Source organism: Nomascus leucogenys, chromosome 8 (genome assembly GCF_006542625.1).
Source record: "Nomascus leucogenys isolate Asia chromosome 8, Asia_NLE_v1, whole genome shotgun sequence".
Taxonomy (NCBI): Eukaryota; Metazoa; Chordata; class Mammalia; order Primates; family Hylobatidae; genus Nomascus; species Nomascus leucogenys.
Window position 1 is genome coordinate 113,778,676 of NC_044388.1, and position 16,271 is coordinate 113,794,946.

At 56.0% G+C, this 16,271-nt stretch overlaps 1 protein-coding gene across 23 annotated transcripts in view; it reads left to right on the forward strand.

Annotated features, from left to right (window-relative positions):
- Nucleotides 1-16,271, forward strand: part of CACNA1B (calcium voltage-gated channel subunit alpha1 B) — a 243,343-nt gene that overhangs the window by 125,890 nt on the left and 101,182 nt on the right. For 18 of the 23 annotated variants that reach the window (XR_004031497.1, XR_004031498.1, XR_004031496.1 and 15 more), the window contains 4 exons: nucleotides 2,830-2,947; nucleotides 6,066-6,133; nucleotides 9,130-9,236; nucleotides 13,438-13,500. Coding sequence is in view for 19 of the 23 variants with exons in the window: in XM_030818343.1 (XP_030674203.1) it covers nucleotides 2,830-2,947; nucleotides 6,066-6,133; nucleotides 9,130-9,236; nucleotides 13,438-13,500 (356 nt within the window). In the remaining 4 variants the exon portion in view is untranslated. The remainder of the gene's footprint in view (nucleotides 1-2,829; nucleotides 2,948-6,065; nucleotides 6,134-9,129; nucleotides 9,237-13,437; nucleotides 13,501-16,271) is intronic. The other 5 variants (XM_030818353.1, XM_030818351.1, XM_030818352.1 and 2 more) reach the window with 1 other exon arrangement.

The window sequence follows — 16,271 nt, forward strand, 5'->3', positions numbered from 1 at the left end:
GCCTGGCCAGTGCTTTTAAGCCCTTTCACCTTTATCAGATTGGGAACTATCAAAGGGCGTGACAGTGCCATGCGTGGTGTGAGGATGTGATACAGAACCATCCTCTGCTGCTGGCGGGAATATGATTTGGGATAACCATTTTGGAAACATCTAGTGAAGTCGGCGAAGGTGTGCATAGCCTACATATCTGGCAGCTTCAGTTCTAGAGAAACTTCACATGTGCACAAGGGGACACGGCAGCAAAAACCCGGAAGCCACTAAAAGTACCTGTGAGAAGGAAAATGGGTAAATGGAAGGAAAACCGTGTGATGGTTTACACGAATAAGTAGATTTATATGTATCAACATAGAGAGCCGGGTGCGGTGGCTCACACCTGTAATCTCAGCACTGCGGGAGGCTGAGGGGGGCTGATTGCTTGAGCCCAGGGGTTCAAGACCAGCCTGGGCAACATGGCAAAACCCCATCTCTACTAAAAAATACAAAAAATTAGCTGGGCATGGTGGCACCTGCCTGTGGACCCAGCTACTCGGGAGGCTGAGGTGTGAGGATTGATTGGGCCCAGAAGGCAGAGGTTGCAGTGAGCCAAGATCACACCACTGCACTCCAGCCTGGAGAACAAGACCCTGTCTCAGAAAAAAAAAAAAAAAAAAAGAATGGAGAAACCTCAAAGCTGTATTGTTGAATGAAAACAGCAAGTTGAAGAATGATGTGTAGTCTGGTACCTTCCTGTGCATGTTTAGCACATATGCAGTATTCTGTTTATACATACATGTATGTGTGTGATGTGTAGTGGAACCCTAAATACTTGGATCCATTCATCCAACAAGGGACTACTATCCACAACATACAAGGAACTCAAACAACTCAACAGCAAAAAAAACAAATAATCACACTTAAAAGTGGGCAAAGGCTCTGAATAGACATTTCTCAAAAGAAGACATACAAATGGTCAACAGATGTATGAAAAAATACTCAACATCACTAATCATCAGGCAAAGACAAATCCAAACCACAGTGAGGTATCATCTCACCCATTTGGGATGGCTATCATCAAAGACAAAATTAACAAATGCTGGCAAGGATATAGAGAGAAGGAAACTCTCCCACACTGTTGATGGGAATGTAAATTAGTCCAGCCACTCTGGGAAACAGTATGGAGGCTCCTCAAGAGGAGCCATACCACAAAAATCCCACTGCTGGCTGTTTATCCAAAGGAAAGGAAGTTGGAACATGGAAGTGGTGCCTGCCTCCTCATGCTCATGGCAGCACTATTCACAGTAGCAAAGATAAGGGATCAGCCTAAGTGCTTGTCAACAGATGAAAGGATACAGAAAATATGGTATATATATATAACAGAACACTATTCAGCCACAAAAAGAATGAAATCCTGTCATTTGCAGCAACATGGATGGAAGTGGATGTCATTAAGTTAAGTGAAATAAGCCAGGCACAGAAAGACAAACTTCACATGTTCTCACTCAGATCTGAGAGCAAAAAAGCTGATCTGGAGGTAGAGGTTAGAATGATGGCTACCAGAAGGTGGGAAGGCTGTGGGAAGAGGGGATGAAGAGAGGCTGGTTAAGGGGTACAAACACAGTTAGAAGGAGCGAGTCCTAGTGTTTGATAGCATGGTAGGGTGACTATAACTAACAATAATATATTGTCTATTTCAAAGTAATCAGAAGAAAAGGTTTGAGATGTTCCCAACACAATGCTAAATGTTTGAGGTGATGGATATGCTGAATACCCTATTTGATCATTACACATTGTATGCATGTGTCAAAATACCACAAGTACCCTAAAATATGTAGAAATACTATGTATCGATTAAAAAAATTAAAAAACGGCCCAGTGCAGTGGCTCACGCCTGTAATCCCAGCACTTTGGGAGGCCGAGGCGGGCGGATCACGAGGTCAGGAGATCGAGACCATCCTGGCTAACACGGTGAAATCCCGTCTCTACTAAAAATACAAAAAATTAGCCAGGCGAGGTGGCGGGTGCCTGTAGTCCCAGCTACTTGGGAGGCTGAGGGAGGAGAATGGCGTGAACCCGGGAGGCAGAGCTTGCAGTGAGCCAAGATCGCGCCACTGCACTCCAGCCTGGACGACAGAGTAAGACTTCATGTCAAAAAAAAAAAAAGGAAAATTTAAAAACACCCGCAAATAAATAGAAAGTGAAAAAAGAAAAAAGACTTGGATCTTGGATCTGTGTCAGATCCCTGGTTGGAGTTGGTCTTGGGGAGGGGGACCTTTGCACATGGGGCAAAATTTCCATTTTGGGTGGGGGACACATGAGTGTTTATTATTTTATTTTCTTGTATGTTTCCAAAAATAAAAGTAGAAAAGAGACATGGCTACTAGGACAAGGGTTGCATTTAGCCGGGCAATGAGGCTGGACCCACCAAGTGGAGTGGCAAGAACTGAGAGCATAAGGCTCTGCTTCTGCTGGGTGGCCATGTGCAGCTCAGTCCCCTGTGAACCTCGGCTTCCTTAACTGCAGTGACGTGGATGGCGCTGCTTAGTCTCTCTATGCCTGAGCTCACTGCTGCCCTCCTCGGCTCTGCCCACCTTCTTCTCCTGTTGGGAGCTCCCTTTTCATTTCTGGCTGAAAACCTAGAGCATGTTAGTCTTCTAAGACCCAGTTCTGCAGCCATGTCCTTCTGGAAGCTTTTCTGGAGGACCCTGGGATGCCCAGACCTTCGGAGACAGCATCATCTAAAGACCTGGATGTGCGTGGACGTGGCGGTGCACATGCACTCGTGGGTGGGGGTGCGTGTGTGTGGGGAAGGCAGCCACGGGGGCTTGCCCTGTGTTCTCTCCATCCTGGCAGATCCTGACGGGAGAGGACTGGAATGCAGTGATGTATCACGGGATCGAATCGCAAGGCGGCGTCAGCAAAGGCATGTTTTCATCCTTTTACTTCATTGTCCTGACGCTGTTCGGAAACTGTATCCTTCTGTGGGGCTGGGGCAGAGGGTGGTCAGTGCTTGGCCCTCCTCTTCCCCATGGCCGCCACGTGGATCCCTCCAGGAGGACTGGGGGCCATGGATGTGAGAGGTGCATTCTCAGAGTTGAGTGCAGATGGAGAACATTCTGCAGGTGGCCGGAGCGCAGGGGTCTGGAGGCTTTGGGACTCAGCTTGAGGGAGCATGAGCTGCTGCGTGTGGGGGTATCCAGAGGTGGGGGTGGGTGTGGCCAGCAGCAGGCCCAGGATGGACTCTGAGCAGCAGTCGGGGAGCCTCACGCTCTGGGCGGGTGGGTTTTTGTTTTCACTTTGATTTAATTGCATACTTAGATTTTGGCACTGGGCTTTAAAAAGGAGCCCTTCCCCCTGCTGATACCAACCCTTTTGCAGAGAAATGTAAGGAAAGGTTTTCTGTGGAGGCTGTCAGTTGGGCTGTTTCAGGACCTTGAGTCAGAGGGTGAGTCTGTGGGGTCAGGGCGAGCCCAGCCGCCGGTGGTGAGCTCTGCCTCAGCCAGGGGCCATGATAGGGACAGGGCTGGGGCCAAGGAAGATCTGGAGGGAGAACTACAGTGTTTGTGGTAGAGGCGAGGGTGAGGGCTATGACAGGCAGTGTGAGTGTGGGTCCCCCCTGTAGCTGAGGTGGGAAGTTCAGGCCTGGGAGAAGTGTCTTTGGTTCTCAAACTCATCTGGGCATCACAGTCCCCTGAGGGATGGTAAGCCTGGATTCCAGCCCTAGCCCAGGGTGTCAGAGGCAGTGGGGCTGGGCTGGGGCCTGAGAATGTGCATTCTCACAGGCTGCAGTGGGAGCCCATGTTTCTGGTCTGGGGACCCCACTTTGAGAACTGCTGTGACAGAACACCCCACAGGGCCCCAAGGAGCTGGAGACAATGTCTCACAGTCGACCTCCTAGCTCTGCTTCTCCCCCGACCTTCTCACACATGACGGCCATTCCACCCCATCTGTCTGTCCTCGTGTCTGCCTCACTGGTGCCGGTGCCATCAGTGCCCTTGCGGACTTCACCTTCTTTCCTGCCTCCGTCTCCCTGGCTCCTCATTCCTTGCTCTGCCTCTCCTAGGCTGGCCCAGCAGGGGCTCCCTCTCTCAGCCTTGTTAGTCATGGGGTGGTCCTTAGGCTGCAGCTCAGGTCTTGGTCCCCAGAGTGGGGGATCCAGCCTTCCTAGAAAGCTGAGTGTGAGCCTAGGAGGGGCTCCAGAGAGCCTGAGGGAGCAGTGTCTGCTTTGGAGATGGGTGGCCCTGGGGCTGGCACCGGAGGCACCAAAGAAAGGCAGCCACCGTTGTCAGAGAGGGACAGAGGCCTCAGACAGGACAGCCGGTGTCCAGAAGGAGGTGCCTTTGCCTCAAGACAGAGCAGTGGCCAGTGGTTCGCCACAGCTGAGTCTGACCCTGACACTCAGGCCAGGCATGCTGGCCACGAGCATCCCCCTCCCTGTCCACTCAGCATCACTCCTGCTGGATCCCAAGGGGCATGGCCCTTGGTCCTGCTTTCTGGGCATGGAAAGGCCTCTGAGGGTGTCAGTGGCTGTGGCTGGTGCCTGGAGGTGTCAGCCTGGCCTCAGTGTCCTGCCCTGTGGGCTCTGCTGGAGCTCTGCGTGGACTCGCCTGTGAGGCTCTGGCCTGGGGTATGCGCTCCCTTGACCCCCAGGGAGGGGGCACCTGTCCAGCCAGAGAGGGACCTGACCTGCCACGGTCACTGCTGTTGGCCTCATACAGAGCCAGCTGCTACTCGGCCTGGCAGAGGCCAGTACCACAGGGAGAGTGGCTGTAGCCTGGGCAGGGGTGAGTCACAGGCCTGTGGTGAAACAGGCTCGATCACGTGGAGTGCAGGGTTCTAACGGAGGCAGCTTCCTCTCGCCACAGATGCTGTGGCGCATTTGGCAGCATCTGAGTCACTTTTGGTTGTCAGCACTGATGGGGAAGGGCTGATGGCCTCAAGTGGACAGAGACCAGGGGTGCTGCCTGCCATCCCATAGAGGATTGCCCAGCCCCAAATGCCAGCAGGGCCCGGGCTGAGAAACCTGGAGTGATAAAATGGCCAGGAGGGCACCTCCAATGGCCAGGGTCTGGAGGGGCAGATCCAAGTCACAGCCAGGGTCCTGACTATGTCAGGGTGGTTCTGGGAAACCGTGCAGGGGCAGGGAGGTGAGCGTTCAGGAAAAGGCAGCTTCCAGTGATGGGTGAAGAGTTCCTTTTGTAAAGAAAAACACCGTGACGGGACAAGGACCTCCAAGGAGGAGGCCGCACACCCCAGGTGGTGCCTGTGCCGGGACCTGTGGCAGGTGCTTCCCTCTGGGCCTTGGTTTCTTCATTTCTAAAAGGTGGGGCAGCACGTCACACTGGGCTCCTGGGAGGTCAGTTGAGGCAAGGTGCAGTCCCAGGAACCAGATCATGCCATCTCCCATCTCCATGGCCTGACGTGAGTCTTGCGATCTGGATGGGGGATGCCGCAAGGAAGAGGCCCCAGGACACCATGTGGGAAAAGGAAATGGAAAGGAGGGGAAGGTAGCACTAGGCGGCATCTGTGGGCCTAGAGCTTGGGGCCCAGCATGTGCTGGCCACAGGTGGGTTTGCAAGCTTGTGGTTTGTCTGAGGTGGTCTCTGCTCACAGGACCCAGAAGGCAGTGGAGCCCCACCTGGAGCCTGTGGAGTAGGAGCTGTTTGTGGGGAGGCTTCTTGTGCTGGCCGGGGCCTGGGGAGTTGGGAGCACAGCAGGCAGACCACGGGCCCTTGTTAGGACGCAGAGGCAGATGGCTGCAGCACAGCCTCTGAGCTTTGCGCCTGCACAGTCAGCCCTAAAGAGCTGGGTTGGGGGAAGAGGCTCAGGTGGGCATTAGGGGAGGCTGGGTGGTGGGAGGCTGAGCAAAGGAGGGATTGGCAGAGAGGCTGGAGGTGAGGAGGGAACAGGGGGCTGGAGGGCCTAGTGGCTGGGCTGGAGTGCGTCTGGGGATGGGGCCTGGGGGAGCTGGTAGGTGCCAAGGGAAGGAGGCTGGAGGCTGGTTGGGATCTGGGGAGATGGGGGAAGCTGCAGTGTGACTGTGGGGCCATGTGGGACAGAGGTTCCCTTCCTCAGCTGGACCCAACCAGACACTCTGCTGAATGTCTTTCTGGCCATCGCTGTGGACAACCTGGCCAACGCCCAAGAGCTGACCAAGGTAGGTGGGGACCGGGAGGGGCTGGTGTCAGCCCATGTCACTTGAATGTGGATGCGGCCAGGAGGAGTCTGGGTCCTGGGTGAGGGCCTCATGTCCAGGAGCGTTGCCTTGGGTCCTGGCAGGCAGAGGCTGGTCTGTCACTCAGGGGCTGGAGGCTGGAGCTGAGGATGCAGGGAGAGCCAGAACCCTGAAGGCAGATGGACAGGCAGGCTCTCAGAGAAGCCAGCACCGGGAAGAACGGCCTGAACGGCAGGGTGTGCTGGGAGCAGGAGGGGCCTGAGCAGGAGGAGCAGCTGGTGGCCCTGTCCCAGCACAGCTGTGCCACAGTGGGACAGCTGCTACTTCAGGCAGTGCTCAGCGGGTGCCATTTTAATATTCAGCTCATCCCTGAGCCTGGTGGGGGATGCGATTGTACATGTCTCCCTCTGTGATATCCCTCCGGATGACACAGCGCCCACCTGGTCATGCTTTCCTCAGCCCTGGACGCTTGTAGTGTGGCCACCTGCCATCTCAGTCGAAGGCTTGTGTGTTGACTCAAGCCCTAGCTCCTGGTAGAGGTGGTGCTGCCTTCTGGTTTGGTGTGAACCACGCTGCAAACGTCCCACGTGCATGCTCTGCATGTCAGCATGTACCTGCGTGTCACTGTGTATGTGTCACTGTGTGCCCTCTTCTGCCTGTGCACCATCCCTGGACAGGTGTCTGCATGCACCTGTGCATGTCTAGGGGTCTGACACAGTTCCGTCACTCCAGTCCAGTGTCTCTCCATGCCTTCCCTGTTCCGGGGCTAAGAGAGGCAGGTTCAGGATTTCTGTCCGTGGGCAGCAGAGATGCAGTTGTGCCACAGAGCTTCTCCAAGAGTGAGTGCTGTGCAGGTGCCCCTGCTACCCCCAACCCAGCTCTCCAGGAGGGGCGTGGTCCATGTGGTGTGCCAGCTGCAGCCTGAGCCTCCCTTTGCTTCTGCTTAGCCTTCTTACTCCCACGCCTCCAGACCTGGGCCATGGCCATGCCTGGGGGCCCGGATTCCTCCCTGGCATGCTGGTTTCTGGCTTCTGTCTGTTCCTGTCTTCAGCTGGGCCGCTTGGGTTGGGGGAGCTCAAGCCCCCACAGTGCTCTCCTTGGTGCCGGGGTTGCCTTGGAGCCCGGGGCCCTAGCTATCCTGGGTGGGCTGCACTGGAACGCTGGGGCCCCACTGTCTCTTTTAAGTTCTGTCATGAAGGAGGACGCATGGAGGAAGCCATGTCCTTGGGGCCCTGTGTCCACATATGTGTACCCTCATTGGTGGCCCCCTTTTGTGTAACTGGCCTAATTTAGGAATTTCTTCTCTGAGAATCGGGGCCACTGGGGGCCTGTCTGTGTCTGGCTGTGGGCATTTTTCTGGGCTGACCAAGAGCCCCAAAGGTTATGACTCGACCATCCCCTTCCCTTATATTCCCATAATACTCCCACAAAAGTATTACAGCACTATGTACTTTTTGAAGCGAGGATAAACTTGAATTTGTTTTAGACCTTCCAGGGGACTTTAGAACACTCCCTGGAGTGACTGGCAAAGTCCCTGCCCCAGAGGGTGGGAAGCTGGATGGAGCTGGATCTGTGAGGAGGGACCTGGGTGTGGGTGTTTCACGCTGGGTCTGGCTTTGCCTCCTCTCTGGGCTTGAAGTTTGAAGGTCTCTTCTCTGTGGAGGGAAATTTGCGGGCAGCTAACAAGGGACTTAGTTTTTGCCAGTGTTGTGCCCCGAAAGCAGATTCAAGGACATTTTGGGAACATTGGGAATGCTAGCTCCCAGGGGAGCCAGGTGGGTCTGGGTTTCAGGATTTTGAGGAAACAGTGGTGGCCCCAGCAGTCCAGATGGATGACATAGAAGTCATAGCTTCCATTCTGAGGCCTGTGGTCTCAGCCCAGAACTATTGATCCGGAACCCAGGTGCCAAGCACGTTGGTCTTGTTTAGTGACTTAGGGTCAGGGCCAGAGGGGGCAGAGGAAACTGCACCTGCCTGCACATGGGCACATGCCCAGCCCTGAGGGCAGGAGCCATGTGAAGTTGAGGGCCAGGCACTGCAAGTGGTCACCCAGGAGTGGGGGAGACAGGGAGAGGCTTCTCACAGCCACAGCTGGGGACATGGGGACAGACATGGTCTGCTGGCTCCAAGTAGGAAAGCTCAAAGGTGGTGCGTGGCCCCACTGGACACCCTCCTGGTGGCAGTGCTCATGGGCAGTGCTGGGTCAGGACTTAGCCATGGGTGCAGAGCCTCTTGCCCTTGCTCTTGGCTTTGTTCAAGTGTGACAGATGCTCCTGGGGGGACAGGTGGGACAAAAGGAGGGACAGATTTGCATTTCAGTGGGCAAGTTTGCGGTGCCATGGTACAGACAAGCTGAAGGCCAGGCGTGGGAAGCTGAGGTGGGAGGATCACTTGAGCCTGGGAGTTCAAGAAAAATTAAATAAAAAAAAATTAGCCAGGCGCGATGACATGTGCTTGGAGTCCCAGCTGCGTGAGAGGCTGAGGTGAGAGGATCACTTAAGCCTGGGAGGTTGAGGCTGCAGTGAGCTGAGATTGCACCACTGCCCTCCAGCTTGGGTGACAGAGCAAGACTGTGTCCCCCCCAAAAAAAACAAATAACAAAAAACAAAACAAACAAATGGAAATATCCAGGCAGTGGCTGGGTACCTGGGTTAGAGCTCAGAGTAAGGTCAGGATAGCACAGAGGTGAGGCCGTCGCCTCCAGGGAGACGGCACAAGCAAGAGGGCACCGAGGAAGGAATCCCAGCGACCATTACCTTTGAGTCATAGACACAGAAGGGGAGGCCATGGAGAGCACCAGAGACAGCTCCTGTGGAACGGGTCGTTGGGGGCCACATTCACTCCGGGGTTGGCTGCCTGTCTCCACCGGATAGAGAGCAGCACTGTGTATTTTTTGAGGCCCTTGGAGGAAGAGCTGATGGTGTTAGAGTGGCTATAGCACTGTGAGGGGAACTGGACATTTCTCTTTGCTCAAACAGGATGAAGAGGAGATGGAAGAAGCAGCCAATCAGAAGCTTGCTCTGCAAAAGGCCAAAGAAGTGGCCGAAGTCAGCCCCATGTCTGCCGCGAACATCTCCATCGCTGCGTAAGGCTCCTGGGAGCGGATTGTGGGGTGGCAGTGGGGCTGCTGCAGGGTCCCATGGCTGGGCCCTCCCCAGGGCACCCCTTCCAGAGGCTTCCTCAGAGGGCCCCGGCCTTGGCCGGTGAGGACACAGCCCCTCCTCGGAACTGGGATGAGAGCACAGGGGCTCCAGGGCTTTTTCTCAGTATGAGCAGGGCCTTGTCTCTGCCATGATATTCACTCCCTGGATGGCCTCAAGGTGGCTCCAGGCCCCTCCCCAGGCAACTGTGTATCAGTTAGGGGAGGGAGTCAGTAAGTTAATTTTATGCACAGCTTTTCAGAAATTTATTTTATGAGCCAAGAGATTCTAGGTGATACCTGAGCAGTCCGAGAGACTTACTGCAGTTTCCAAAAATATCTCTGCAAGTGTTTGGTACTGGGATGGATGTTAGAGGAAGTTATTCTGGCGAAAACTGTGTATTCCACAGAAGCACATTTGGAGGTGTTAGGGGCTTTAGACTTTGGGCAAAGTGTCCAGCCCAGGGCCAAAGGCTGCACTGAGCCGAGCTGTGGGGAGGTCAGTCCCTGGGAGGGGAGGCAGGAAAGTCTGGCCCATGGCCTGGTCACAGGGTGGGCCACAAGAGTGCAGAGATGCCCCTACTGGGAGGTTGTTCTCTAGGCTCAGCTGAATTTAGCTCTGGAGCCGCCAGCTCCGTCTGGCTGCATGCCCACCCCCCACACCTCCCATTCCCCGTGCTGATGGGCAGGCCCCAGCTCTTCAGCCGGCCACCCGCCCTGCTGTGAACACGGAGCACAGGGCCGGGTGCACCCACAGGTACATCTGTAGTGACGTGTGTCTGCACTGCTGGGTAAGCACGCTGGCATGTGGACGAGTGTGCTAGGTATGTGTGTGTGATGTGTCTGCACTGCTGGGTAAGCACGCTGGCAAGTGGACGAGTGTGCTAGGTATGTGTGTGTGATGTGTCTGCACTGCTGGGTAAGCACGCTGGCAAGTGGACGAGTGTGCTAGGTATGTGTGTGTGATGTGTCTGCACTGCTGGGTAAGCATGCTGGCATGTGGACGAGTGTGCTAGGTATGTGTGTGTGACGTGTGTCTGCACTGCTGGGTAAGCAGCTGGCATGTGGACGAGTGTGCTAGGTGTGTGTGTGACGTGTGTCTGCACTGCTGGGTAAGCATGCTGGCATGTGGAGGATGAGTGTGCTAGGTGTGTGTGTGACGTGTGTCTGCACTGCTGGGTAAGCACGCTGGCATGTGGATGAGTGTGCTGGGTACGTGTGTGTGCACTTGAGAGTTGCACAGTGAGCATGTATGTGAGTGCATGTGCTGAGTGTGTGCACACCCATACCAGCCCTGATCCTGCCTGGAGAACACCAGAAAGATGGTGTTTGCGGAGGGCCTATCTCTAAGACTAGCAGAAAATGCTGGTCTTTGGGGCAGAAGCCACTAGAAGAGGCTGCAGCCCGCCGGGGACTCAGGCAGGGATGAGAGGGGCCTGCAGGGGAACTTGGCAGCTGTGGACACGGTGGCCATCACACAGAAGACTGCTGAGGGCTCAGTCCTCAGTTGTTTAACTTCGATCTTTCATTGTCTTGGCCAATTCGGTTATTTGGTCCGTTAGTTATTTAGTTATTTAGTCCACTTAGTTTGGTTACTTGGTCCGGGGGTTGCTGCCAGGGCTGTGTGAGCTCTGCAGGTGGGTGGTCTGCAGTAGAGGGGGCGAGTGGTGTGTTCAGCCCCTGGCCTTGCACAGGCCTCGTGTTGGTGTCCTGAGGACTTGCCTTCTCTGCTGTTCCTGGAGGCAAGCACTTGTCCCTTGACCCCTGCTGCCTGCTGGCCCTGCCTCCTCCTGGGGGTATGGGAGGGTGTCCACTCCCATCTGGCCTGAGACCTTGCAGAAGAGGCTGCCAGGTCCCTGGCAGTCATGGAGCTTGAGGCAGGCTGCCTGAAAAGGAGGCTGGACACTCTTCCTTATCTGCCGCCCTGTCCTGGTTTGGAGACACTGCTATGCAGAAACAAGGCAGTAGACTGGCATCCTTGGGCACAGGGTACATCGACACCACCTGTTGGCCTGAGCACCACCCTGATTCCTATGCGAGGAAAGAGCTTCTTTTCTCCCGGGGGACCCCTAGGTGTTCTGCCTCACGGTGGGTCTGGAGCCAGGTGTCAGCTCCGGTGCCAGCATCCTCAACTCAAGCAGGCTGCAGCCCTCACACGTGGCAAGGGGCGGCCGGCCCAAGCTAGCCCGAGGCGTCCAGGTGTCAGCCCCCATGGTCCCTGCCTGGGGTGCAGCTGTGGGCCCTCATCCTCTGTGGCATGTCCTCAGCCCACCGGTTGGACATGACAGCCAGTCTGATTTCCGCCACAAGAGACCCTGCAGGAGTCAACCTTGAGGGGTTTCCTTCCAGGAGGGCCCTGCACCTGGCGAGGCCTGGCCCTGCTGCTGCTGTTTGCATGCCTGTGTTGTGCTGAGACCTCCGAGGGCTGAAAGCTGTCTGTCATCTGTCCTCGTCTGCTTCTTGTTCTCCTGGTGGGACGAGCAGCACTGCCTCCTGCCCTGCTCTCATTTCCAGCACCTTGAGCTGCTGGGCTGGGCGAGAGCAGTGCCCTTGAGTACCCTTCACCCTGCTCCTGCCCCCCACAGCTGTGCTGCATGGTCTGCGGAGCGGGGCCAATGCCGGGCTTGGTGCCCTGGGTGCTGGGAGGACTTGGGTTTCCTTGGTGTTTGAGAGGCTCTCAGTGATGCTCTGTTTGGCTTGACACAGACGGTGCCAGAACCTGCCTCAGAAGGGCGCCCTAGTGTGTCGCATGCAGTGCTGTGCGTATCCTGGGCCTCAGGTGACAGCTGCTTGAAGGGACACTAAGGTGGGCCTCAGGTGACACTGCTTAAAGGGACATGTCTTCCTGGTTCTCTGCTGGGTCAACCTCATCCTCACATGGATTTCTGAACACTGGCAGCCTGCAGAGTAACACTGATACTCACACACACACACATACTCACAAATACATATAGGCAGGCACACGCACAGGCACACAGACTCACATACATACTTATACACAGGTACAGACACAGAGATACACAGTCACAGAAGCACACAAAGAATCATACACACAGACTCACACAGACACACAGACCCACCCTCACAACATTCACAATCTCACACATTCAGTTATAATCATCCCACACTCTCAATCACATACACACACAATCTCACACATTCACACATACAGTCTCACACACTCACACAGTGTCACACTCACACACCCTCACACACACATGCCTGTTTGCATCCAGAGCCTGTGGGCAAGTAAGCTGGTTTGACTGCCCACAAAGGCACAGAGACCTTGGCCTTGAGAAGGAGGGGCTGCAGCCCACCTGGCCCTCCCCTGGGAAGTTAATTGGAGGGAAATGGCTGTAAAGGGAGCTTTGGTTTCTTTCTGTTGGTTTTAGAAAAGCCTTTGAAAGTCACTTGGAAATGGCTGGAGCTGCACCTAAAAGGAAGGTGGGTTGGGTGGGGTGTAGCTTGATTTGCCCTGGAGGTGTCCTGGTGGCCCGGAAGCGCCTGGGTTGCAGCCTGCGGAGCCCTGGGGCTGGAACCAGAGTGGGGTCTAGGTGCTCACCGGGAAGGCAGGTGGGTTTGGCAGCAGGGCCCAGGCGGCATCTCCGGAAAGGGCACCCTCGCCTCCTTTGTTAGCCTATGCTGCTCCATCTTGAGGGCCAGGAGACAGTGTGGTCAACCTCCCGCCGCAGGGTGTAAGGGCACCCTCGCCTCTTTTGTTAGTCTACGCTGCCCCACCTCGAGGGCCGGGAGACAGTGCGGTCAGCCTCCCACTGCAGGGTGCGGGGGGCTGTTTGGAACTGCAGGAAAATCGGTGTTGGGTCTTCCCAGCCTTACTGCCTGTCCTGGATAGTGTGTGCTGAGTGATGGATGGGCCCCCGAGCTAATGGCTTCTGTCTTCCAGGCATTACAGGGTTTGCTGTCTCACTTCAGTCTCACTTTTCTGCATGTGTGGAATTGGTTCTCAACTTCTCTTTCACCCCGAGGTCTCGGCTGGTGCCCGTCTGACGGACGCGTCCACGGCCTCCTGTCCAGATGCACATGGCAGCCTGCGCCTACACTGGCGTGGCTCTCAGTGTCACTGGTTCTCTCAGAACTCTCTCTCTGGTTTTCTCACTTCTGTCTGTTCTGTTTTTTGCATGTGCAGTTTTGTAAAGCAAGCTCGAGGTACTGTATCTCGCAGCTCATCTGTCTCCAGCGTGAACTCACCGTGAGTCGCTCTGCTATGATATTCCATCCATGGCTTCATGATAACTACATGCAGACACCTTCCTTCCACTCCTAACTCTGCTATCTCACCGCAAGTCATTCACTTCATGGGGCAGCTCCAGGCCAGGCTTCCGTGGCCTGAGCGGGGAATGGTGGGCTTGCTCCCTGACGTCCCACGAGTCCTGCCACGGGGTCAGACCCTCTGTGCTCAGCCCCTCCTCCTTTCCCTCCTGGTCTCTGTCTTTTTGTCTGCTGACTGTTGTGTCCGCTCACTCCGGTGTCTCGAGTGTGTCTGCTTCTCCTGAGTGGACTGGGTGTCATGGGCTCAGGTCTCCTTGTGGTTCCCGTGAGGTCAGGGCCCTGTGAGCAGGCAGAGCAGAGAGTGCTCTTTAGGGGCTCACTGGGGATGTTTATGGGTCCTCCTAGGCCTCTTACTTGGGAGGGACTGTGTCTGTGATTCTCAGGAAGTCCTTGTTCTAGCAAGAGCAGAGAGCTGTTGTCCACTTGTGAAACTTACAGTAGACCACCCAGGGCGCGAGGCGGAGACACGGAAACTCCAGGGTGGCCCTCCAGGGAGTGACTGGCTGGCCTTCCCCTCGGGCAGCTTCTCATGGGGAAGTGCTCATGGATGGCTGGTCCGCAGGGGCTTCCCCTGGAGGGCAAGGCCAGGCCCCGCAGGTGAGGGGTCCCTGAAGTGGTCAGGCCACCTGGCACCTGATGGAAGTGGCCAGGTATCCTGTCTGTGTCCTGATGGTGATGAGGCCCCTGCTGCCCTTGCCCCCCCTGCCTGGTGCTTCCTTACTGGTAGCCAGCATGGAGCTGGGCTCAGTCTTTCCACGAGCACTGTTTGCTGCTGGCTGTCAGAGGCACTGATGTCTCCTGGGGCAAGAAAGCATGCTGGATCCTGAATCCATCCGCAGGGTGGAATAAAATGTAAGATGCAGATGGTGGCTGGGCGCGGTGGCTCACACCTGTAATCCAGCACTTTGGGAGGCTGAGGTGGGTGGATTCCCTGAGCTCAGGAGTTCAAGACCAGCCTGGGCAACACAGTGAAACCCTGTCTCTATTAAATACAAAAAATTAGCCGGGAGTGGTGGTGGGTGCCTGTAGTCCCAGCTACTCAGGAGGCTGAGGCAGGAGAATTGCTTGAACCTGGGAGGCAGAGGTTGCAGTGAGCCGTGATCGCGCCACCGCACTCCAGCCTAGGCAACAGAGCGAGACTCCATCTCCCAAAAAAAAAAAAAAAATGCAAATGTCAGGTATCCATGGTGTCACACCAGGGCTGCTTCATATAGTCAGCAGTTCCGGGTTGTCTGAGCCCAGGGACCTCAAAGCAGGGCCACAGAGCCCTTGAGGCCACTTCTGAATCCTGCAGTTCCCCACAGCACCCGGCTGAGCATGGCTGAGCCTTCCTCCCTGGAACAGCTGGGTTGTGCCTACCAGCTGAGGCCAGGACACAGGGGTGCCAGTCATCCATGTGACCTCCTTAAAGAACCCTTTTAAACCAGGACTTTCCTGGATTAGTCACCAGCCACACTTCACTCTAAGTTGGTGTGGATATGTGCCAGATAGAGCAAGGACAGAGACAGCGGCCAGGGGAGGTGCAGGCTGACTTAAGACACCATGCAGAGAGGCCTGGCACGCAGATTCAGAGACCTAGGGGATACCTCCAGAGAGGAACCTGGTGGTACTGGCCGAGTGAGGTCAGATGCAGACAGTCTCTGGTGATGTTAGGGCCGAGAGCAGCAGATAGGCGTGGAAGGAACAGGCCAGGTAGAGCCAGTGGGGCTGCAGTGGGGCGGGCAGGTGCCCCTAGCGTAGGCTGCTCAGCATCTTGCTCTGCCTGGGTAGTCGCCAGGGAGCCTGCCAGCCTGCCAGCGCCCTCAGTCCAGCAGACAGCCTGGCCTCTTCCTGCTCCAGGTGTTTCCTGGGCAAGAAGGAGCCACACCTGAATGCAAGGGTGACGGCAGAGATATGTGGTCTGGAGCCCACCCCACCTTCACACAGACCCTGTGCCTCTGCATGTTCCCCATGGTCCTCACTGCCTGTCTTTTTGGAACTGCGATGCTGGTCCCCAAGATTCACGGCTTCATCAGAGCGGGCCACCCTGCTGACCAAGTGGCTCAGAGCCCAGGCCCCTCTCGGGCACTGGAGTGGACTGGGGGGCTTGAGGCAGTGAACAGCCTCCGCCCTCACAGGGCTCCTGTGCCTGGTGCAAGCCCCCGGGGCTGCCCTCTGTTTTACACCACTCAGCACTGTTGGCAGTAGAGCCCTTTTGTCTTGGTCCCAGCTGGGGTTGGTGGGTCCTCTGTGGCTCAGTTGTAGGGCACCCCTGGGAGCAGGGGCAGCACAGTTTCAGTGCATCAGGGATACAGGTCAGGGCCTGGGGCTTCAACTGAGGCTGGGGTTCTGTAGATGGCCCCTACAGGTAGCCCTGCCTGCCCCCACCCCATCCAAGCTCCCAGGCAAGACACAGACACCACACTTCCGCTTTCATTCGTGCAAAGTGCTGCCCCTGGACGTTGCTCCCACTGCAGCCTGGACTTCTACAAAGGGGCAGGATTTATTGTTCACCTGCCTGGGGTGGGCCGGCTGCAGGGACTGGGCTTTCCCACATCTGGCTGCTCTGTCTTTGCAGGTCAGAGTGGTGCTCAGCAGCTGAGGGCCCCGGAGCTGGTGGCTGCCAGCCTGGGCCTCTGCAGGCCGTGGTTGTAGCCTGTGCTGTTAGTGCAGTTGGGGTCTGGCCAAGGACTCATGTCTTCTTTAGAAGTG